The sequence below is a fragment of the Physella acuta genome, unplaced genomic scaffold, assembly GCF_028476545.2.
Source record: "Physella acuta isolate Inbredline_101_S28 unplaced genomic scaffold, ASM2847654v3 ptg001191l, whole genome shotgun sequence".
Taxonomy (NCBI): Eukaryota; Metazoa; Mollusca; class Gastropoda; family Physidae; genus Physella; species Physella acuta.
The window spans coordinates 90,001-117,159 of NW_026732708.1; the positions used below are offsets into that span (position 1 = coordinate 90,001).

General features: G+C 35.9%; 1 protein-coding gene across 1 annotated transcript in view; it reads left to right on the forward strand.

The window, feature by feature from the left end:
- LOC131956974 (transcription factor SOX-5) overlaps window positions 1–27,159 on the forward strand; it is a 141,028-nt gene that overhangs the window by 14,660 nt on the left and 99,209 nt on the right. Inside the window, exon 2 of the mRNA XM_059321659.1 lies at window positions 20,974–21,598. Within this exon, the coding sequence (XP_059177642.1) occupies window positions 20,974–21,598 (625 nt within the window). The remainder of the gene's footprint in view (window positions 1–20,973; window positions 21,599–27,159) is intronic.

Here is a 27,159-nt window from a genome sequence, read left to right on the forward strand (position 1 = left end):
ATTTAACCAGAATCTACCTCGTAGCAGTTCATTCGCCTACCTACTGGACCACTACAAAAGTAAAATTATACCCACATTTTAACATGCATTTTCAAGTTTATAAAATGAACCTAATTTCTATTACTTTTCAAGTGTGGCTGATTTAAGTTTCTAAAAATATTTTTTGAAGAAACAGTAACATTTTAAAATATAATTTTGCTCTAATTCCTAAATAGCTCCACTTTTTACTAGCTGGTCTTAGCTAGTATATAGAAGGAATGTTTACGGAAATGTATAATACAAAGTAATTTTGTGTACACTACATGTTTAAGAAGTTCCTAATTTTAAATTTCATATTTTATGTCGGTGATGGTCACTTTGATGATGTAGGTTCAAGTCTCGGTTGGACTGGCGGAAATTTGCACTTTGAAACCATTTAAACTTCCTCTTAATTAATTGACCTTTTCTTTTATTTACCATAAGATTGATTCGTTAAAAAAAAAGTAAAAAAAGAGAAACTTTATAAAAGATAAAATTTAATCATAATTATTGGCCATAAGAAAGTTTTTTAATGAAATGTTATTTCTTCAGTGATCTAACAATCCCGGTGCTAAAATTAAATCATCGCATCTTAACATAAAGTTCATTACATAATTAGCTTTCTTAACCTGTGAAAAAATAACTAAGATAATATCAAACAATTTTCCTGAGTAGATTTGATCTCTGTGAGATTACGAATGATGTGGAATTGTTACTGTTTCAAGTTATAATGAAAAATGGCACATTTAGTTTTATAATTTTTTTATAAGCTTTCCATTATTAGTCTCTGTGATCAATGAGTATCTTCTATAACTAGCTTTTTCAGAATTATTTGACGCCTAAATAACATCTAGTTTAATGGAACTATGACTTTCATCAGACTAGCTCCGTGAGGGTGGGTGGGGGGGGGGGGAGATCTAGCCCTGAGCCAGAATATTGGGGGTAAGGGTTTCCTGTCTGCGGATAAAGATGACTGTGACGCCACTTACGTAAAAAAAAATTTTTTTTTTTTTAAATGATGACATCACATGTATTTAATGATGACGTCACATGCATTTATCGTCGAGTAATTAACGCGTCCCGCCATTTAAAAAATAATAATTCACTAAAACTAAAATAATTGATGTCTAGTTCTAGTCTCTCTCCCCCCCCCCCCCCTTTCTCCCTCCGTGCCTACTTAACTTTCTTACTCTTACTTTTTATTTTCCTAAGCCATGAAATATTACATAGATGTTCATTACTAGTGTTATACCATAACCACCCTCGCCCCCTATTTTTTTTCCCCATACCAGCCGGCTCTGATTTAGTCCTTCACCCCCCCCCCCTCCTACCCCCACCATCAACCATCCACTCATTGATTAGCTAATTTCGGTTATTAACTGATTAGTACCGCGCGAATTTTATGCAGAAATTAGCGCTCTTGTGCAAGAATGCGTTCCATTAGTGCTCTTCATCCACTTCGATTGGCCCACTCTCCTGTAGCGATTGGTGATCGATAAACTTTTGTTGCTATGCCAATGTGTCCGTTGATTGTGTCCCGATGTGGTGGCCATTTTTTTTCCTTTCTTTTGTGTTAGTCAAGGGGTGGTTCTTATTTTGTAAGAGTGAGTTCCCTTTGGAGTGTTTTTTTTTTTAACGCTTGAGTCAATTTGGATAAACGCGTTTTGAGTCGTTTATTTAAATGGTTATTGCAAAAGCATATTAATCTTTTTGATAGTTTAATGCTTGTGTGCTTTTATTTTTTGCATATTTGCAAAGTGAGTAGAAAAAAAAACAATTATAATAAGTTGTTAATAAATTACCTATATTTTCATTTTTTTTTTTTTTTTTTTTTTTTGGAAATACATATTTTTTTTATAGCAGACTTAATAGGTATTTTATCTATAGAAATTATGTGTGAGGTTTTTATTATAGCAATTTATTAATAGAAACTAATCTTAATTAAAATCAATTACTTCATTTTGTATACATAATTTCTCAAAATAGTCGAGATTATGCCGTCATTTTATCTATACAAATATATTTAAGGTTTCATTATTCACTTCTTTTAAACATGCTTTGCGTCATAGTGTTAAAGATTCAAGTTTCGAACCGGAAGTGCTATCAGAGCGGAGGCTGGGAGTCTCTACGATCTGTCCGGTACCATAGCCTCACCTACACTCACCCCCATGCAGGAATCCGCCGGCTCTCGCGTCTTTCCTGTAGTTCCAGCCCTCGATCTCGGGCTCAATATCTTTTATTGAGCCGTATTATCCGAAGGCACCAAAGCGGCACTGAAGGATGATCTATTGGACACGAGTCGTTCTCCCTTCTGATACCGCCGGCCACTGAATCTTGGTTCCTCCGGGTTCCCGCAATCCTGCTAATGGACTACCCACCACAATAGCGGGGCGAACTTTTCCTTAACGATTCCATTCACCGGCCTGACAAAGGATAGTACTTAAGCCTGACAATTTCAAAATTAACGCGCGGTTTTGTTGCGCGCCGAACAAGGGAAGTTACTCTTAATGCTTTTTCCTGGGGTTTCCACGAGTGAAGTCCCTGCGCTTCCGCCGCTTTTGTGATCCTGCAGTGATGGTCGCTCACCAATCACCTATGAATAGAGGAGGCTGAGTCGTAGTTATTGTATATCTCATAGTCCTGTTAGAGGCGAGACCGCATTCAGACCCCTTTTATTTTTTTATTTATTTTTTTATCGCCGAGACATTTATTTAGATTCTCTCTCGTCTGACACTAACAGAAGTAAATCTTCACCAACGTTTATTTACAACACGGGAAAGAATGAATCAATACGTCTAGATGATAAACGTATATGTGATAAACGTATGAGAATCCGTGATTAATCGTATGTTAATCACATATAGTGCGTCGCATGTCTTTGAATAACTTGGTTTTTTTTTTAGTTTGCTGGAAAAAAGAAGCATTGAAATTGTACGCTGTTAATTTAATTAAAAGAGATGGTTAGGGAAAAAAAAACTAACTTTACAAACAGTTACTAAAAGTTCCCCATATAAGTAGGTAAAGTAGAGTTTTATGTGGATTTTTAAATGGCGTTCTCTGTTCGGCCTGGCCGAGTCGGCAAAGCTCACGGTTGTTAAATTCGAAAAAAAAATTCTCGAGATCGAACCATCTTGCAGTTAAGGCGCATTCCCTTCTGGCACTAAAATGGCGGTTTTTTTTTTTAAATTTGTAACCAAGCATTACAGTACGGCATATGTATAAGTGATATGATTTAGTCACAACAAACACGCACAACTTCCAACCCATTTGTGTTACAACCACATCTCCACGCTAACATATCTTACGTTACGTTAAACTTTTGGAATTTCAGTGTCATCATAATCGATCGACACTTTATTAATAGTCATCATCAATACATCTATGCATCATGCATCCATCCATACATCCATACATCCATACATCCATACATCCATACATCCATACATCCATACATCCATACACCCATACATCCATACATCCATAAATCCATTCATCCATACATTCATACATTCATACATCCACACATCCATACATCCATACATCCGCACATACATACATCCATACATTCACACATCCATACATCCACACACTCATACATCCATAAATCTACACATCCATACATCCATACATCCACACATCCACACATCCATACATCTACAAATCCATACATCTACACTATTTTCCTCTTCCACCCCTCCAAGCTATTGTAGTTCTGTCTCCACATCATCCACCCATCTGCTTCTAGAACTGCATCTTAATCTGTTTCCTTTTTAGTTTTGTTTATATACCACTTTTTTTTATTTGAGATTATTTCCAGATGACCTAACAATTACTTGCATTCTTCCTTATCGATAAAAATATTCTGCCACCGTTATAATATCTTGCATGGCCTAGATTGCTAACACGAAAGTCTCGAGTTCGAATCCGGGTTCAAGCTAGTAGAACGTCCTTGAGTACACCCAGTACTGATGGGTAAGGGAAAGTAAAGGCGGCTGGGTTGGGCATAGAGCTGACCACATTATCCATTCACATGCCGAGGTCAAGAAACATGAACTCTGCGATCCTTCTCACCAATGGATTGTTAGGTCCAAAGAAGAATCCTAACTTATTGTAACGTCTGTGTGCATTATATATATATATATATATATATATATATATATATATATATATATATATATATATATATATATATATATATATATATATATATATATATATAATATTATACATAGTGTTCAGTATAATAAAATTGTACTGGCTTCTCATTTATATCCAAAGTCCTAAAACACGAACGGCAGCCTATAGACACAGAACAAAAATAAAAAGGACAATAGATAAGCACAACTTAAACACATATATTTAACCATTGTTGTGAACCACATTGAAAAAAAAATGCTTTGTATCACTAAATCAAATACACAGACAGACTAGATCCTTGTTTAAACGCATTTCAAAAATATTAATTGTTTTTTTTTAAAGATTATAATACTAGGTTAGCGGTTTTATAGGCTTAACGTACATGCTATTATGTATTACATTGTAATCCATTTTTATTTTTTTTAACTTTTTGGCAATGGAACAATGGACCGTTATCTCCCCTTTCCTCCCCCCCCCCCCCCACCCCCCTTCATACACCTCTATCTGAACAATGATTTGTTGGAAGTAAAGATTAGATATAATAAATAATAGACACCCCCCCCCACCCCACTGTTCTTTATAATTCATATGCAAAACGTTCAACAGACAAAGCGATTATCTTCGGTGGATTATTACAAGTCATTCGTTTCTTTACAGTGTGTGTAGGATTTTATTGTGCTTGGATGTATGTAATTATTTATTCATTTAACACAGAATACACAATTATTTCAGTAACAGTACTAGGTTGTGTAAAGACTTTTCTAGACTTTTCAGGTAAAATATAAATGTTCATTAATGAAACTCGGCTTAAGAATCGAGTAATTTGGGAAATGTATTATTATATAATATATGAGTATATGAACAAATATATTTTAAATATATACTTTTGATGTGTATAAAACATGTTTATGACATATACATATAGATACACAAAAACATGACATGACAGCTGAGAATCACTGAAGTGGTGGGAAGGACGAGTATTTATACACACAGACACAGACACACACACACACACACACACACAGACACACACACACACACACACACACACATATATATATATATATATATATATATATATATATATATATATATATATATATATATATATATATATATATATATATATATATATATATATATATATATATATATATATATAAATACATATATAAATGCATATACATCTGTGTGTATGTGTGTAATAAATATAAAACAAATATACATGTACACATTTAATAAACAGTACCATTGCATGTACCATGGCAGTTACAACCTACTTCTCCCATGTATTGTACACCACCGTATCATTTGAATCTGTAATCGCCCAGACTGCTGAAGAATATAGCAGTAAAACATTGATTTATCTGCCTCTTGTTGGAGCACAAGATTTATCTCCCCTTGCTCTTGTGAAGCGGAGGTTTTCTTTGTTCTGAAATAATAATCGAAACAATAAATTTAAAAACTATCAGAGTGAACTCCCCTCTTATTGTGTTTGAGATTTTAGCTTGTCCCCCTTTATTTTTTTTTTATTTTATGACACTGGTATTAACATAAAATCATAATGTGTTTTTAACGACCGTTTTTATATTGAATATACATTGCATATATAAAGCAATGAATTATATTACGTTATGTAAAATTAGTTTTGTATGTCTATGTATTCAAGCCTGATTTTGTATGTGTTCGTGTTTTATATATAAGTATATTACGTTATTTTTTTTTCATGTTATATTGTATCTGTCCATTAATAACAGAATAGGCAGCGCTCTACCTAAGGGAACCCATATGGCGCTCGGAAAAAAAACAACAGTCCAAACTCTACACCTTGCTATGATTGTATTATTCATTAGATAATCAAACCATTGTGAGATAAATGATTTGACACGAGGAGGGGTGGGAGGGGGAGGGGGTAAAACAGAACAAGTATTGTTGTACATCCCACTACCCCTCCTCCCACCCTCACTCTTTCCCCCACCCCACCAACCAAACCAACAGACCGTCCATATATGTTTTTTTTCTTCTATTTAATGAGGCGAACATGACAATTAAAATCAGAGCTTGAACGCACCCGCGATCCAACCCGTTGTTGAAGACTAGAATAGCCTGGCATTGTTCAAGTAGATGCATTGTCGACCTACCTTAGCTAGGCGCATTCAGGGGCGTGTCCGACCCACCCTATATTGTGATGTGTTTGGCATGTTTATTGTTTCGTTACAAAATTTTAAAATCAAGTATCATTTTTGTGAACATTGCCGTTGTATTTGCCTATATTATCAAGTATTATTGTAATGAATATAGCTGTTATATTACTTTATGTTATTAAATATTATTTCTGAACACTATCGTATATTTGCCTACATTAGCAAATATTATTTGTGAACATTGGCGTTATATTTCCCTATATTATCAAATAATTTTTTTCTGAATATTACCTTAACATGTATCAGCCTATGTTATTAGATAGTAATTGTGTCATATTTACTGTTTTACTTGCTAGGTACCGTGTGTCCATTTTACTTAATCATAATAAACAATCATGGGAATGCGTGGTCGAATGGTAGAGCTTTTGTCTGCTAGCCAGAAGGACTTGAGTTCGAATCTCGACTCCGAATTGCGACTATAGGAGGTCGAAGTCAAGAAAGTCGACCCAATGGATCTCTAGGTCTAAATAGGAACTTTTTTTAATGATTAATAAACAACAATAATGCGACCAGAAACTACTCTTAGGATTGTCCCTCATAAATTTATAATATGCTGTAAATGTGCCTGAATATTTAAAAATATACGGTTATTAAATCAAAGAACGCATGCTTGTACCCCACCCTCCTACCTTTCATTGTCTACTTTCAACGTCGACGCCCCTGATTCTAAAACCTGAAATAGTCCATGCGACGTAGCGATCCAGTTTTGAAATTATTCGTCAATTTTTAACACTTGGTTTTTTTTTTTTTTTTTTTTACAGACATCTTTCCCCCGGGGGTATAAAATATTTCCTAATAACAATCCTCCTTTGTTTTCAACGGGGCGTGACGGATGGCATTTATCTCGGCATTGTTCATGCATGATGTATGGATTATTCCCCCTCTCGAATTCACAAGCGTATCTGTTTGTCTTGCCGCGATGAGGTTTTCTTCAACCCGTCAAAGCTCCGAGAGTTATCCCTCTTTAGTTAGGTTATTTCCCCTTGTGGTAACAGTTGTACGGAGTAGACAAGGGGGCATCACTCACAATGCAGCGTTTATGCATGAACAATTATTTTTGCATAGAAATGGGAGAGTATTGTTAAACACTAGTGAAATTGTCTCCCATATTGATTCAAGCGCTGTTGTTGTTTTTTTTTGTTTTTTTTTATAAATTTCATTCGTGTGTAATTATTTTATTGCCTTCGGGTTTTATTTATTAATGCGGCGTAATAAGGATTACATGATATGTTTTTCTTTAAAAACGGTGTATAATTCATGTTTAAAATAGCATTTGTTTCGGTAATGTAAATACCAGTTTCGACATGTTTTAAAATTGTCCTTACTTTAATTGCACCTAACTGTATAAATGGTTTTTTGAATGCGTATGACTGAAATGTTATTTACCATCCCTAATCGTTCCTTTTGATAATTTCTCTCACGATATCATCATTATCGTTATTCCAAAGTAAAATTCCATATTCCATGAAGTTTCCTATGTCCTAACACACCACATATTCCTATTCCCTATCAGAGTTTCTACCAGGCATCTCTTCGATGGGGCTAGCTTTTCCATTGTCCACATTTCTCCATACATTCTCATCATCCTGACTTCGTTACATACCCCCATTTCCTATTCTACCACATATTCTTATCGCCCGCTCAATTTGACCACATACCCAATCTCCATTCCACAAGGTATCTCCATTCCCCATTCCACCACATACCCATTCCCCATTCCAACACATACTCCATCCCCCATTCAACCACATATTCCCATTCGCAATTCCACCAGATATTCCCGTTACACATTTCACCACATATTCACATTTCCCCATTCAATAACATATTCCCCTTCCACATTCCACCACATATTCCCATTCCACCATTCCCCCATTCCATCACATATTCCCATTCCCCCATTTCACAACATATTCCCATTCCCCACTCCACCATATACTCCCATTCCACCTACATATTCACATTCCCCATTCCACCACATATTCCCCTGTATTCCCCATCAGATTGTCTCCACCTCACCCGGTACTTACCACACAAGGGCTATAACTCCGACCAGCACCTCAAAAGGCCAAATTTGTCCAGATGTAATTTCACCCTTCTTGTTAAAGAGGATTGTTTTAGCGCCCCCCTCAAATGTCAGCGTTGAACTCTCGTCTCCACACCCCCCTCCCGCCCACCCCATCCCTCCACCCTCAAGACCCTCCATGACCGGCGGGAGATCAATAACCATCAGGCTTTTGTTGTCCGAGGACAAGAGACAATGACCGCCCCACCCCCCACTACCCCCCCCCCCCCGACCCTCACCCTCACGCCACGTTGGACACGTGATCAGATTTTTATTGACGTGTCCGACACGACGCATCGGCCAACGCCCCTGTGACGTCATCGCCACTAGGCGGCGGGTCATAAAATGGCCGAGCGTTGACCATCGGAGGTGGTGGTGGGGGAGGGGGTGGTGAAGGAAAGAGTGGGGGTGGTCGGACGCCAGATGTGATGTTCAATTCTATTGATGTCCCCCGCGTTGCGTACCGACGTGGCGTCACAAGTGACGTAGGAATGACCCCGATGGAGTCATTTGCCCTTTGATCTTTGAACTCGAAAGATCGATTCACGCGTCAACAGTTACATAGCACATACGGATGTAAGACAGGTAATTTGAAAATGTAATGGTAATGGCTTCACAAGGTTCCATGCAAAGTGATAAGCTCTTATCGGTATTACTGTCTACGGTTTTTCAAGGGTTAATTTTACTTCGTAAGTCCAGAGACTTTAAACTTGCAAAGTAAGAGTATACAGGTTACGGTTAACAAAATAAATTGACTTTCAACGAGTAATGTAGGCTACTGCTGTGATAGCATTAGGGCCTATCACATTTTTTCAAAGCATTACGCAAACAAATTGGCTAAATTTTACGGTTAATATAATCTAACATCTCCAAGATATATGCAATTTTTAAAGTGCTAACAAGGATTATTGGATGACTAAATGGACGAAAAATATATTCTCGATTTATCCAGTATAATCTGATATACTTATAATCTTTTAAAATGTTTTTAATATTATAAGCATGATATATGCATTTGTAACATTTTTACCTCCCCTTGTTAATAATCTCAATCTCTCCCCTTATTAATTCACACTAAAATTATCTCCGCTGGATTTATAAGGAAAAAAACAACAATGAAATAAATCAATCGGGTTCAACAAAGCTTGATTCATCAATTATTTACTGTTAAAACAATAGGCGTTAAATTATACATTGTGTTTTGACGACCCGGTTGAGACAATACATTCCGATTTTATCCTGGATATTTGAACACTGGTTGTGTACCCTGGCTATACACACAATTTTTTTTTCGTCATTTCTGGTAGTAAAACAATGCGTTCCAATTTTAGACAATGCGTTTCATCGACGCTTAATTACTAATGAGAGATTTAATTAATGTTTGATGGTAATCTGTGCTGAAAATAATAGCTCACTATTTTAATTATGTTATGGGCGATACCCACAATGTGTAATGTAGCAACCGCTCCCCCCTCCCATCCCCTCCTCGCATTACACACGCCAATTTGAAATTTCTTTTAAAATATATATCGCATGTCACCCCACTTATCAATGTAGCTCGCACCCTAGTTCTTATCATCGCTCTACCCCCCCCCCCCTCCCCATTAAGATTACATTAATGGTACCATATTAACCCCCTCAACATTATCATTATTCCTGTGGACACCTTGGGGAGCAAAGGGACGCAACCACACCTCTCCATTATACTCGGTTATGTGCGATTCCTCCAAGTTGGGTCCACGACATTCCGACTACTTCTGCTTCTCCTACAGTGGACCTGTTACAAGATTGTTGGTCTACCTACTTTTCTTGGGATTCCTATCAGTGTTTCTTCCAGACTTTTTTCTCTCGTGGGGTGGGGGTGGGGGGGGGGGGGCTCTTGAAATATTTTTTTTAAGGGGAGGGGTGGACACTGTTATAAGTATATATATATTGTTTATATAAATTCGATTTCATTAGGGAGGGAGGGGGGGGGCGGTAGATTTTCTCCAGGGGGGGGGGGGGGGTGGCGGAGATGCCTGGAAGAAACACTGAATCCAATCTAGTTATAGTATCCAGTATTTTCTCCTTATCAAAATATCTCCCATATCTTTTTTATATTCTCGCTAGTTTTTTAACATTTACTTTATCCCTCAACCCCAACCCCTAACCCCAACCCCGAGTCCCGCCCCATTCCCACCAGACAAACGTATCACACACTGACCATATTCCTACAATCTTAAACATGTTCTGCATCACCCAACCCCTCCCCCCCCCAGACACTCCCACAGCTGACCCCCCCCCCCCCCCACACCTCCTAATTTTAATCCCACCTTTCTTCCTTCCAAACAAACAATTTAGCATTGATCCCCCCTGTCCAAATAATTGAACATTTAGTCCATCAATTGACGCTCGCTCTCGATTCATCACCCGCGGCCCATCCATATTATTATTTTTCACCGCTAGAGGGCGCGAGGGTCATCCGTCTTACTCAAGGAGGACCCGACCAGGTAGTCATCATTTGTCTCCCCCCCCTCTGTGTTTCTTCTGACACCCCCCCCCCCCCTCCTTATGGGGCAATGTGATCACTGTTTAATGATGTTGAGAGTTTTGATTATCCCGTCCATAGCCACCAACCATTATCCGCCAGCTGTATTGCATTCCCGCAGTGCTTCTCGCGTTGTGTAATACAAGGGATATAAAACGTTCTGTATATTATGCGGGTGGGAGTGGGATGGGAAGGGGGGGGGGGAGTGAGAATCTTTGAATCCAATAGTATTTCAATATGGGACTATTCACATATGTAATTAATAGCGAGCGAATGTATGTTTATATGTAAACGTCAGTTTTAAAAAATTATTGCTGAAAACTAGAAATCCTTTAAATTTTTAAATATTATGGTTTTTTTTTTTTTTTTTGCTATTATGCTAAATAACATTAAGAGAGAGAGAAAGAGAGAGAGAGAGAGAGAGAGAGAGAGAGAGAGAGAGAGAGAGAAAATGAGTCTGTAAGAAATGGTTATACATTCTAGCAAAAGTTACTTAATTTTAAGTTGAAATAAATAATAAAAATATATCATTGGATACCTCAACAATTAGACTGTACACAACGTAATTGCTGGTTATTGTTTTATATTAAACCTCTCAATATAATTTATAATAGCAATTAAATAAAATAAACATTTCAAAATAATTCTTCATGCTGGCTAGCTTTTTAAATAGCAATTTATAAATTTGTATCGACTATGATGTCCTACTTCATAAGCTTACGCAACTATCTTAACACACTGTGTTGTTATTAATAATTTGCTGATTACCTTATAGGTTTGTGTATAACGAATAACAGAAATACTCTACTCCATCTGCCCTAAAGACGTTTAGGTCTCGCAAAAAATTGCTACGACGCTGTTCACTTAATTATAAACAGCTACAATCTTCAATCAAAGCTAAATTCCTTCAGTTTAATCCCCTTCCTCGTTACTGACTCCCTACTCTTACCCCCCCCCCACCCACCCCCACCCACACCCACAATCAATGCCCCTAGCAACCATCTTGCGTTCATGACACTGTATGTTAGACGACAGACATGAACGACAATCGATTGATACGACGGCTTAAGAAGAGGATGTAGCCTGTTTTTATTTTTTACATTTTTTTTAAATTTTATCTAAACCTGTTCTATTCTCCCCCCGCCCCTTTCCTTATAAAAAGGAGCTGCCCCGTGACCTCTCACCTCCAACCTTCGACCCTAACCCTGCTTATCCATCACTTGTGTCGCCCAAAGGCCTTCATCAGCAAACATAAAGATTTTTTTTTTTTTTTGTGTAATACATTGTACCTTGTCAAATAAACTGTGATGTGATTTGGGGCGACTTAGTGACGTCACATGTCTGACTGAAATTATGGGATATTTATAACCTCGAGTAGACTGGGAGGGGGGGGGGGTCGTAATGTAAGACAGTAAGACATGTGGTCTCTATGCTTGAAGGTCTAGGTTCCAATATCGGTTTTGATGAAATTCGTAGATTGTTGTCTGAGTCTAGTCAGCTCTAATATGTAACCAGCATTAATTAGAGCTAAATTAATTCAAATGTCAGAGTTCTGTCTACGTACGATCGAGTTTATGCCGTGCTATATAAATATAATCCCGTTAGGAGGATTGCTTGACAATAATGGAATTAATTAATTTTTCTTTTAAATTTATTTTGAAGAACACAAAACCCAACCCTGTTGCATCTTACCATGCGAGTGTTCTGATGTAATAATAAATAACAGACCCAACTCACTAAGTCCAAGTTAAATTTACTTAGCGAGTCTTAGGTACATTAAATAAACAAAGCCCATTCGTGTTTCTAAAAATAGACCTGTTAAATCGGTGATTACAGCTTTTTTTTTTAAAGGGAGATCATTTTCCTGGCTACGTTACAAGCAAGGGAGGGAATTAATAAGTAGGGGGAAGCTTTGATTTGGAAGGTATTTATGATTGATGGGACGTCGTTAGTAAAGATGGCGGTCGTTCTTCTCTTTCTCGAGTAAACAGTAATGGATTGTATTCTTTGATTGTGATACGGTTGTCACGTGGTTGCACGCTTCGATCAGCGTCAGTGGAGTGTGGCCAGGGGAGGGGATACCTGGAATAAAGCCGGTGACTGCCATTTTATTGGTTGATTGTTTCGTGTACGATGAAGATGAGTTTTCATTACCAATGTTTGATACGATGAACGGTATGTGTTGAGAATAATTTGTATTTATTTATTTATTTATTTATTTTTTTTTTTGTAAAATTATAAAATCTATTTATTTTCACGTTTTAAATAAATTAAACTTTAAAGAAGAATACGATTTTCGATTTACTTTTAAGTGGATTCAAAAGATTTTTTTTTTATTTATAAAAAAAAAATGGTTAAATTTCCTAGGTCATAAAGAGCTAATATAAGGATTTGTTGTTAAAATTTGTTATGTGTTAAAATATTGTGGATTACATCTAATTTACATGTGTTGTAAACACATTTGGTAATTGGGCCGCTATTTAAGTACGAAATACATTACGTAATTTAGAAATATGAAAATGTCGTTCTTTGATTATAGTTTTTATTTACATTTTTTTAAAATTCATCAATAATTACTTAGTTATCTAAGACATTAAATTTTTTTTTTAAATTCATATATCCCCATACTTTCACATTACTGTTGTTATTACTACACATATATAGGTATATAACTATATAAGAAAATACCAAACTATACAAATATGTTAAAACATTTTATATTAACCCATTTCTACCTGCTATCTGATATTGTGAGGCGTCAGCCATGAAATTGATATGATCTATCCCCTCTATCAGATTAAAAAGGCTCTATTTAATTCTAGTAATGTGCACTACAGAATTACATTCAAAACCCTGTTTAATTTTGACTGTACATTTTGACATGTGATTTAACATAATTTTATATACCTTATAATACTAATGTGTATAAAAATAAATTGATTTGGACGCCTGGACTGAATTTCTGACATCAGATTAGTAAACTTACAGCGCAGTTTTTTTTTATATTTTTTTAAGTACTTTATTTGTTTTTAAATATGATTTTTAAAACAAAACATAACCTTTACCCAATGTTCCCATGACATATGGAACATCCACATATTTTTTTCCCACTTTTGAGGATATCTTTGCATTTTCCCACAAAAACCCTGTTTTTTATAGTTGTTTTTTTTTAACCAGCTTATTTAATATAACTTTGAATTCATTTAAATTATAAGACCTAAATCAACATACAAAATGTTTTGTAAATTCATAAATACGATTTATACACTAAACGATTTATACACTATTTACAAAACTTCAACAAAACTTAAAGAAGTGGCTCACAGCTCTGAGTCATGTTAAATAATGTATCTCGTCAGCAATCGACGCGACCAAACTAGTTTTTTTTTAACCCTCATTGTCTTAAAAATCAGGCCAAAGTGTGTTTGAATTTGTAGACAAGTGCAAACTGGTCCTGCAAGTTGGCCATAAGATTGTAAAAAATCTGGCCAGACAGCATATCAGTGAAGAGATGGGATCTTGCACTAGGAGCAGTGAGCGGTCCACTATCGTTTGATGTTGGAGATTATCTTACACGTATTGTCTAATCCGAGGGTTATTGTCCGTTAATCCGGGAGGATTTACCGCATCGGATTTAACCTGCATACGCGCGGTTAAGGAAACGGGATTAATCTGTTAGTTTGAATTTCAATAATTAGAGATTAGAATCAGCTGAATTTGTAGCATGAAATAATGTTTTGTCTACATTTTGGTTCGCTGGCCTTGATCGTTGTATAGATGGGAGATTGATGATACCCACATTATCTGAACTGGTTTCTTTCTTTTTTTTTGTTCTGTGGAATATTATAAAGTACCGTTTCAATGGTTATATTAATGTTAGAATAATCATATCAACATTATCTGAATTAGCTGTTTCTTCTTTTTTCTAAACTGGCGAACATTGTGAAGAAAAACATGTATAGTTTTAATGATTGTATTAGATGTCGGAAAAATCATATCAACATATAAGCTGAACTAGTTGTTTATTTGCCGTTGTTGTTGTTTGTTTTTTTTTAACTGGGACATATTGTCAAGTAAAAGGCATACAGTTTCCACGATAGAAAGCATGACAAAAAATTATGTGTCTACTAAAGGTTTTTTTTTTAAATTGACCCTAATATTTAAAGCTTACAGCGTAATCCCTACCACATGACTAGATGGCTGCATTCTGATATGAGAGATCTACTTCAGTTAGCAAACGGTGTTATATATATATATATATATATATATATATATATATATATATATATATATATATATATATATATATATATATATATATATATATATATATCTCCATAATAAATATGTATTTTCCATGTTATGACCCTCCCCCCCCCCCAGCCTATCAAGATGTCAAATGAATATTATGTAATGTATTATTGTCCGCGCCCTATTTGGTGTCTTATTTTCTAGAGTATTCCCCCGGACCACCAAGTTAGCCCGCACCCGAGACGGGATCTCGATAAAGCCCGCGAAATGCCGCAGATAAAAACAATATCGTCTGCACCGTCAGGAATTTATGATTTCTTTTATTCATGGACCGGTTTCATGCGTTATCGCAATATGCGTATTATGGATGTTTGGGTATCTTAATGTTTATCAACGCTGGTCGTTTCCATAGGGGTGCAGGCCAGGGGCGTACTAATTACAGCCAATCAAAACAATGAATACATCATTTTTGTTGCAGTAACATCTGAAGCTGGACTGTCATCTCTGTTTTGATTAGAGGATTCACTGCTGTATAGAAGATAGGGTAGAAAACGTTATGGCGGGGGAGAGTATTAAAAAACGAATTTTGAAATTTGATTTATTGTTGCGAGGGGTGGAGGGTTAACAATTTAGTTTGTGTGCGGTAACAAGGGTGGGGTGTAAAGTGTTAACTACGGGTTTTATCATAATTTAGTGGGGAGGTGTATCGTAGGCCGTGTTGGGCACGAGTGCGCATGCGTAAGATGATCCCGAGGGACGTCCGTGTGGCAGGAGGTAGAGTGCAACCCCTAGACACCTGTTGGTGTGACCTTCTGGTGAGCAGGTTCTTGCAGTGGTATCCACAACATCAGAGTGGTGTACACAACACCACAGTGGTGTCCACAACACCAACATAGTCCTGTTTATGACATCAATTGATGATGTCTAAAGATGATATTTGCCACGTACACAACTAACACACTCACACTTCTCTTTCTGATATAGATCTATATAGATATTTATATGCATCTATATATAAATGCTAGTATACATACGTATAACTCATAGACTAATATGTCTATTTCTTATATATATATATATATATATATATATATATATATATATATATATATATACATTATATATATATAGACAACTATATATGTATAATATAAATATAGGTTTCCCTAAGTAAATATAGACGCATACACCCCCAACACACACACATACATACACACACACACACACACACATATATATATATATATATATATATATATATATATATATATATATATATATATATAATGTGTGTGTGTGTATGTGTGTGTGGTTATGTGTCTGTGGAGAGGAGGGGAGGCTAGTGTTGGTGCACAACACCATTATGTGCTTTAGTTCATATCGTTAGAACCACTGTTTGAGAAAATGTGAACTTTCACTGATGACCTTAAGAAAGCCACGAATTATAATTAAAGAAACAAATATATAGATAAACGTGTTTATTGTGCGTTCAATATCTCTTTACTCAAGAACTAGCATACCTTGTTACCTTTTTTTTAAACACACCTCATCAAGGTACCTTGGTGTTAATGATTATTTGAATTTTACCTCCCTAACGACCTAAATCAATTAAGGAGTCTTCACAATTGATAATAAAACATACATTTTTTTTCTCGTTTTTAACCTTAAAATTTCGAAACATTTTTTTTTAGAGATTGATTAAACTAGGAGAGGTAACCAACATCAACAAGCACTATTAGAACGAGGTGTATTTTACAGATGGGGGGGGGATAGTGTTTGGGGGTGGGGTGTTGTGTGTGGGGGTGGAGATATAGTAAAGGGAAGCAACTGCAACGTGAGCGAAAAGATACCATCACCCAGGGTCCCAGGCCAGGCCAGAGCACGAATAGATCATTATTTTAAAGTAATTTAACAAGATTAACAGGGCAGAAACCACGTCATTTCAGGCAAGGGCAGATAACTAGACATCCGAGGAAACGCAGAGTTATCTGCAGAGAACAATATTTAGTATTGCCTTGACAAGCGTGGAGTATTTGTTTCCCGGAGTTCTTTTCGGTTGTTTTTTTTTGTTCTTTACTCCTGGTGATATCAAGTTTTTATTGTGGGTTTTCTTTTTATAACCTCCCTTGTTTGATACCTATATCTGTTTCTTTCCTCTTTCGTCCATTCTTTTTAATGAAGCAGTTGTTCGAATCCGTTTTTTCGTTTTAATATATATATATATATTTATATATATATATATATATATACATATATATATATATATATATATATATATATATATATATATATATATATATATATATATATATATATATATATATATATATATATATATATATATATATATATATATATATATATATATATATATATATATATATATATATATAGTTACATGATTTATTGTGTTTCCAAGATTTTTAATTAATTTAAATTATAATGTTGGTTTATTTAAAGCCTTCTGTTATATACTTTATCTATTATCTCCCATTTAAAAGATTAAACATATGATATGTGGAAATTTGCCTATTCACCATATTATTTTATAAAATTTCTACTTTTTATTATTACTTTTAAATTCGGTTTTCAATGAAAGTAAGGGTGGGGCGGGCTCATGCAAAGATTTCTTTCTCCCGGCAATCTTATCCGCGAAGCTAAGAAGCCTGGAGGTCACAGGGTGAATATGAAACAGGGGAAAGTATACAAGTCTAAGAAAGAAGCATTGTCCAAGTAGGGGTGGGGGGAGGGGTGATATTTAAATGAAAATCCTTGAATTCATTAAAATAAAAGATTTGTATAGTAATGAGCATTGTATCATATGGGTGTGGCGTCGTATGTGCTTTCTTGTTTTTTAACAAGAGGAGTATTGTAAGCAGAGGCTAGGGAGTTTGGGATAATTGTGGGGTTTTCTTCAAGTTGGGAATGGGAATTTCCATTCAACTAAATTAGACGCTTTGTTTTTATTACGTTTCTTTTTTATTTTAAATATACAAAATTCTAAAGTATATTTTAAACTACAAATTGAAACAAATTTTTAAAAATAGTTAAGTGAAAACGTATTTAGTGTAGTTGGTAAAGAAATAGTCCTAATCTTTTCAAATGTTAGTTTTGAGTATAGTGTGGGTGAAAGGGGGTGGGATGGTTATCTTAATTATTACAATTATACTACAGCTTTACTAATGAAAATTATTAAATTTATAAATGTACCTAAATTAATTCTTCACGCTAATTAGAACGAAAATTTTAATATTTAAAAACGTACTGCAAACTTCTGCATCAACGTCATTACACCAAAGTGTAGCTATAATTAAAACAGGGCACATAACCGAGTTCATGAGGTGGGCTAAATCAGGGGCAACGACTCTCTAGATATCAAACATTTTTATAACTCCTGACGTCATCAACGCGTCCTGCGCTATCTCTGGTTTGTTTTATATCATTTCTTAATTAAATATTTCGCGTCTGGTTGTTTGTGCGGTGGTAGGGGAAGGAAGTAGAAATAAAGCGCTTAGTTGCAAACTTAAAGGTACATCCTTATGTCTAATGAGTGTATGAGTTGCGTATTAACCCAATGTCTATATGTCTATATTTCGCCCTCAGTCCATATAACAATTACATGTCAGCAACATCTTCCACAGTCCATAATACCGTTGCCCAATTACACGTCCCAAAAGTCATCCATAGTCCATTTACCCATTGCCCAATTACACTCAACAAATTTCTTCCGCAGCCCACATACCAACACCAAATTACAACGGAATTTGAATACACGGCATATACCAACCCATCTTTAAATTCATTCTCAGCCATTTCCAAATTACACATCCCACAAATCACCCACAGCCTATATACCCATTGCCCAATTACACGTCCCAAAAGTCATCCATAGTCCATATACCTATTGGCCAATTACACTCAACAAATTTCTTCCGCAGCCCATACACCCATTACCTAATAGTCCATATACCCATTACCCAACTACACATCCCAAAAATCACCCACAGCCCCTATACATATTGACCAATTACATATCCCAAAAATCACCCACAACCCCTATACATATTGCACAATTACACATCCCAAAAACCATCAATATACCCATTGCCCAATTAAACATCTCATATACCCATTGCCCAATTAAACATCTCATATACCCATTGCCCAATTAAACATCTCATATACCCATTGCCCAATTAAACATCTCATATACCCATTGCCCAATTAAACATCTCATATACCCATTGCCCAATTAAACATCTCATATACCCATTGCCCAATTACACATCTCATATACCCATTGCCCAATTAAACATCTCATATACCCATTGCCCAATTAAACATCTCATATACCCATTGCCCAATTAAACATCTCATATACCCATTGCCCAATTACATATCCCAAACGTCACCCACAGCCCATATACCCATTGCCCAATTACACATCCCAAAACTCACCCATAGCCCCTATACCCACTTCCATTTCGGGTACTCACCTCCAAACATTTCACCCCATCTCCCTACGTGCTCACACACACAACCACCCTTCGGCACGTGTTTAGAACTCACCATATCCGACAGCGCGGTCATTGTCTCCTGGAGCACGCTCTCGTACCCTGCATCCATCCCTTTCAACAAGAAAGATAAACCCTAAAGAACAGAAAGTAAAAAAAACACAAACCGCAGATTATCTTTCCCTTATAAATTTTTCTCTTCGTTAATTTTTTTTTAAACTTGACCTTTGAAGTTTGACCTTACGATAGCGGAAGTATGCGGGGGATTAAATGTTGTATAAGTTTAACTTTAAGACAAAAGACAATGAGGCAAAAAACGTTGTATGTTTACATTTAGCGCCAACTTAGTTTTGAGTGAGTTCTACCAGATATAGTGGGGTTGGTCAATGAAAGTTTATGAATGAGGCGTGGAGAGTAGGAACTCCGTCAACAGGGGCATGTACACTTTTAAAAGTGTGCGTGAGTTGAGTATGTGCGCACGTGCAGAAGAGATAGAAACCTTAATCTACAAACTCCGCTAATTAAAATAATTAGAAGTGGTTCGTGATGAAAAACGAAAGGAGTTTAATTTTCTTCTAATTAATTATCGTGCTTTTTTTAAAATTTAGACAAATGTAAGCATTTTTTTAAAATGGCAATTAACGTAAGATTATAAATATAATTAATTATCATAATGTTTGCGTCACTAAGTCTGAATGTATAACTGAAATATTTTATTTATAAAATTTTACAAGTATTGACTTACATACCAGTATGTCAATGAATATGTTGACTAGTCCATTTCCTTATTATAACTATAATATGTCTAAATACATATAAATAAGCAATATTATTTGAATTATTCAACATATGTTAAATGTACTTAACAAAAAGTTCATTAAAATTCTAATCTGTAAATATACTGGTTGAAATGGTTGATGAAAAAATATGTTTATAATCATTTCTTTATCTTTCGTGCCATCAGGCTATGCCCGAAATAGAAGCAACAAATGTATTTTGATACATTACATCAATATCGTTGATACCGGTACCCAATCCTAACCTAATCGAAGTCATTCAAATTTTTTTATCTGGCACTTAACAATCAAAATAATCTAATCCAAATTTTAAAATCTCAACCTCTCACTAAACCTTAACCCAACCCTGACTTCATTGCACCTAACCTAAGAAGATAAACCCCTTTTCATTTTATTTTATTTTTTAAAATTTTGAACTTTTCACACAAATAATACATGTTTTTTTTCCATTACTCAGGACTATGTCTTCGAAGCGGAAGAACACGCCGACCAAGCTTCCTAAAGAAGAACTGGTAAAATCACAATCGACTCTGGAAGCCAACGGAGCGACAACCTCGGATCATTCTGACCCCGAAGACGAACCCGAGCTGATCTCGAACAAAGACCCCATTGAGGAAGAATTCGAGGATAAAGCCGACGAGGACACGGAAATCGACGAGAGCGGGGCGGAGAAAGACGGAGATTTGGAGAGTACAGACGCCCGGAAAAATAATCTCGGGGAAGTGGATTCCGAAAACGAGTCCCGCGTCGACGAATTTCCCATCGTTAGCGTAGGTCGAGCATCGCCCACCAAGCTTACGCCTTCGGGAATTTCCTCAGCGGCCGGATCGACGGGTCTGTTCAACTCGCACAAACGCTCAATGGAAACCGTCCTGAGGCGGTTGAATTCCAAAGCTTCGGACACGTCCTCGGAGGTGGCCTTGACCTCTGGCGTTGACCTTGGTGATCAGCCCAGAGTCATGGAAACGGTACAAGCTGTTTTGGCAGGGGAGGCTACCCTCAGCGAAAAGGAGCGACAGATTAGTGAAATGATCAGCCATTTGCAGAACATTCGCGAAAACCTCAACAAGCAAAAGGACCAGGTAAGGGATTGTTTACTTCTAATTTTAGAATTAGAGTTCAATTTACTTGTTTACTTCTAATTTTAGAATTAGAGTTCAATTTACGGACTTCAAAAACCATATTTTAGCTGTGCTGAATAACATCTTCTTTTAAGATCTGTTCTGTTTTTAAGGAGGCCTAAATATTTATACAACACATTATCTGTAGCTTGCATAACCACAATCTCATACTATTTTAAAAAGGAATAGGTTTTGGTTTTATTGCCTTGTTGTTTTAGATAGATATAAATATATCTCGTCACTCAGAATTTAAGAATGTAATTTCTTAACTTTTTCTCCGTCTTCTTTAATCAATTCATTATTCTAAAAGATATGGTATAAATCTAAAGTTGCGTGTTTTGAATCTCACTAAAGCTTGTGATGCATATGCATTATCTTTTTCCAAGTCTTTCATGGTTAGTATTTTATAAGTTGCAGGCTTAAGGTCCGAGTCGAGAGTATCGTCAGGCTTAATTTAAGGCATCGATACTATCAAAAATCAAATGAGCATTTACACATGCCCGAGTTTTAAATATCGTAATCTTTACTTTTCCGGATAAGCATAATTTGAACAATTTTAATGTTAATATTTATAACTTTTATAATTACAATATGATTTAATACAATCATTTAGGTTTAAATAAAGTTTTCAAATAGTAATTTTTTTACAAGCTTTTATTTATTTATTTTTTTTTTTGTGACACTAAGTTGAAACATCACAATACGTAAAATGAAACGGTCGAAAAAATAATTGAAAATATATTTCTCTTTTCAAAATTTTAGTACATTTAAAAGCTTATTATTATAACGCTTTTCATACTTGTTTTTATTTTAATTTGACTAATTTACTCACTTAAACAAAAACTGACAACAATGCAAAAAACAACAACAACAACAACCTAAAGCGATCAATGCTAGAAAGCTTTAGTTGCTAACATAAATCTCAAACCGTCCCGTTCTACGTCTATGATGTCACCACGTTGTTTCGCCGTAAACGCTAATCCAATCCCCCACCTCCACCCCCACCCCAACCTCCACCCCGTAGTTACTCCTCCTCTTGAAATCCGCGACCCTCAAAAATTCCTCGCCATTTCAAGCTGCCATCTTTAGCGCTTTGATCTTCATTAACGCGTCTTTCATCTTTTATACGCTCCTACTAGCTGCGTCACAGACTGAGAAGTTATGCCCCCTGGAATGGCATATATAATAATTAAGGTATTACACAGTAATAATCTCCCTTGTCTTAGCTGCCGTGAGAAGATTTATCTCCCCTCTTGTGAAGGCCGGTGTAGAAGTTATAAAATATACAACAGGGTTCCACTTCACTGAAACGAAATAATGAAATTAAAAAGAAAATGGGTTGCTTTTTTAATTGCAGTAATAAATTGTTGCTTGTTTGTTTGTTATTGTTTTGTTTCTGAATGTTTAAAATATGTACTGTTCATGCTTTATTTTAGATGAAGCTTATATTTTAGATCATGGTTTTGAAGGTGGTGGTTGTTTTTTTGTTTTTTTTTTTTTTTTTTTTTTTTGTGGAAATGTATCTAGAACGGTACTCCTAAAGTGCGATAGGTACTCTTTAGAGCTGAGTAACCTCACGAATGTCGTAAATCAACTCTGCTAGGTGAAACCTTCATACATTGACCTAATTCCATAAAGACCTACTGTATCAGAGTCTGTTGATTTCGATGCTTGACTTCATTGAAATAAACAATGTATTTGCAAGACTCAATGTTAAAGTAACATTATGCGTTTTGAGACACCTCTAAAGAGTAATTGGTGTCCTTTTCGTTGGGTACCGGAACTGATTACTGAGAAAAGAGTGAAGACAATATAAACCTACTTACACTATTTGTTTTAATTTAGACTACTTTTTAGTAAAAAAAATGTAATTCTAATGAACATACAGTACGCTGTCCGATAAAGGAAAAGATGATAGACATACTTTACTGCCGCATCAAAATATTACATATATAGACCTACACATCACATAGTTTAAAAATATAAACGTATATATATATATATATATATATATATATATATATATATATATATATATATATATATATATATATATATATATATATATATAATGCTGGAAAAAAAGTGGACCCCCACCCCCATGAGACAATTATGGCTACGCCACTGTCCCACTCTTATAATACCTTTTTGTCTAAGATGTATTATGTTGATATTTTCGGAACGTCCCCCAACTAACACCAATCTAAAAATAACCCTAAACAAAAAAAAAAAACGGTGGCGAATTTCTTCCATACCGAGGCAGCACGCGAAACAAATGCCAGAGCCGCTGGATGTCAACATGACATCAACAAACACTGAGTTCAGCGGCGGCGAACAGTCGGTATTGTTTACAACGGCGTCGCGCAGGGAGGTGACAACAGATTGGAGGGGGGGTGCACTGCCCGCCGGGGGGGGGTCGATGGGTTACAATGTTACAGGCTGGCGAAGGACGAGACGGCGCGAGAGACAAAAGACAGGGGCGCGAATACCAGTGATGACAAATGAATTGTTTTCTCCCTGGCTGGGATGGGGTGGGTAGATGAAGAGTTAGATGGAGTGGATGGAGTTTTTTTTTTTTGGGGGGGGGGGGGGGGGGGGAGGAGAAAACGAAATGATTTATGTTTAGGAAAGGTTAGCTTTTGTTGCAAGAAAAAAAAAAAATTAAAACATTTACAATAAATAAAGGTGACAAAAATCTTTCATGCTTTTGTTGTTGCGCTTAATCAATGTACTGAGTATAGCTCTACTGTAACAAATACGCATAAAGGCAAATTTACCAAGGAACACTGATATATATATATATATATATATATATATATATATATATATATATATATATATATATATATATATATATATATATATATATATATATATATATATATATATATATATATATATATATATATATATATAACGTATTTGATGTGGTGTGATAAAATTGTAGCTACACGCAATGTACTTTTAATTTAACTCTCCCCCCCCCCCCCCGTCCCTAACAATATTATCCAGTCTACCCCGCCACATCCCCACCCCTAAGCTGTAGTAAAAAAAAATACCTATATGATGCTACGACCGCGAGTGGAACATGTCACTCACTACCTCACCCCACAAACAATGATAAGCCAGCCTTGTGTTCTGGCACGTCCGCGCTTCTTTACGTCGTGATGGTGGTGTTGGTTCCCTTTCTCTTTACGTGTGGACTTCGCGACTGATGGTTCATGTTCATGGTGTCGCTTTACACAGGTTTACTCTGAATTATATACAGGTTTACAGCGAATTATTAGCTGATTTACACCGAATTGTAAGCTGATTTATACTTAATTATGAGCTAGTTTACATTGAATTACAAGCTGGTTTATACCGAATTTTAAGCAGATTAACAATAACTTATTAACTGGTTTACACTGAAGTATAAGAATGCACTAAAATATGTATGTCATAAAAAGAAATGCGAAGTTGGAACGTCATATAAATCGTACTGAAGAAGAACGCCCAATATAATGTGACTATTACTCTAAATTTATTCCCTATCTATTTCTAACTGCAACTTTTTAGCCGGAAGCTGAACTACTCGTATCCGCTATAGAGCTAGCAATCCGTTAGGCAGATGAAGTAGTGTCCATATGTTTCTGTGGCCTAGCATATAAAGGGATAATGCGGTCAGCACTTTTCCCAGCCGCCTTTACTGTCCATAACATAACATAAGTTACGTACCTATCCGAGCTGGATGGAGGTTCTGTTGACTTGAACCCGGATTCGAACTCGAGACTTTCGAGGTTAGCAGTCTAGTCGTAGTTTTGCATTATATATATATATATATATATATATATATATATATATATATATATATATATATATATATATATATATATATATATATATATAGGATATATTATTCGACAGCGTATTCTTAAGCTAAAAGATTATAAACCAAGTTGTGTCGGTGTGTTGAAAAAATACCGGAACAATGTCTTCAACGCCACAAGGTACCTTCAGGAGACGTCTGGAATTCTGAGGCCGCAGAGCTGCAGACGGGCACCCATCGACTTCTGGCACCCCCCTGTCATTGCTGACGGACCGGCCAGACGGTGGCGTTTAGACTTGTGCACAGATCTGCATACATCTACACGGACCAGATTGATGGCCTCGAGAGGGGCCAACGGGCCACCAATGCTCGGGCCATCAGGGCCTTTGGAGCCGAGACGTGAGCCGAGAAATGAAATATCACTTAAGTTTTGCGTCGACTGCGGCTGAAATATTTCCTTTCGGATCCCTTGCATTGACATGTGACCGGGCGAGGCTATTTATAGCCCGGTGGATTGAACTGTTATTCAGTCATTCGTTTAATGTAGTCTAACAATAAAAGAAGTAGGGTTAACTCCATGTTTGTTTACATATATAGAAAAAAAAGTATTATTGGTTTACATTTATGAAAAATAAATCTGTCTTTTTGTGGCCACGATAAATAAAGATCCTAAAATGTTTCGATGGTTGGTCTTCGACAAAGTGAATTGTTTAAAAATAGAAGTTGTGACTAGGTTTATATTTGAATTACGTTATGAAAATATCGCTAACTATAAATTTAAACTTTACAAAAGGAAAACACATTCATCTAAACAAATTATACAATACGTCTATTTTTTATTATGCTGTGCATGTATAAATCATGCATAGTTGATAGAAAGAAATGAATTGTACTACATCTGCACACAATATACGTCTATCACAACTGAGTTGTACTTTTTATTTCTATTTTCACGGATGCTTTTGGGCGAAGCACAAGAAATATAGATTTTTAACATCAAATACGCCTCACTAACATTGCAATTTTTAGTTTTGTTTAGTGGTTTTTTTTTCCTGTCAATTTGCGGTTCCCTTTTATTTCCTAATCGCGCAAGTTTCTCTACCGATGCTAAGGGACAGCTCGCGATCATTTCATCAAATTCTTTCGCATTTTCCAATAAATTTTCCAAAGACCGGTGCCTTCAAAGAAATTGTCATAATAATGGTTCCTGGGTACTAAGGGGAGACAAAAAAGTAAAGGGAGGACAACTAAAACAGGGGGAACAACTCTGAGATGTCTACCGATTTTTCTGACAACAACAACAACGAGGTTTGAGTGGTAGAAAGGAAGAAAAAAAAAAAAAAGAAAAAAATCTTCCCCAGATATTATTTTGGGGAGAATTTCTGTGTTTGTTATCCCATCTCCTGAAGCATTAAGATCACATTCAAAAAGCAAAAATCCCTGATAGAATTCTCTTAGCCATTCCGGGTGGGTTTTTTTTTTTCTTTTAAATTTTATTTTCTCATAAAAAGTGGGATTTTTATTGTCAAAATTTTCTGTGTTTGAAGAGTGCCCTTCCCCGGTTGACGATAGCACTCTGCATTCTATTTCTTTTTTTTTTCTTCTTCTCTATATTCTCTCTTTCTCTCTTTCCTTCCTGTTCCTCTTATTTCCTCATCGTCTATCGGCACTTTTCTCCAGAACTCCCTCCCCTCCCCTCCATTTTTATTCTGTT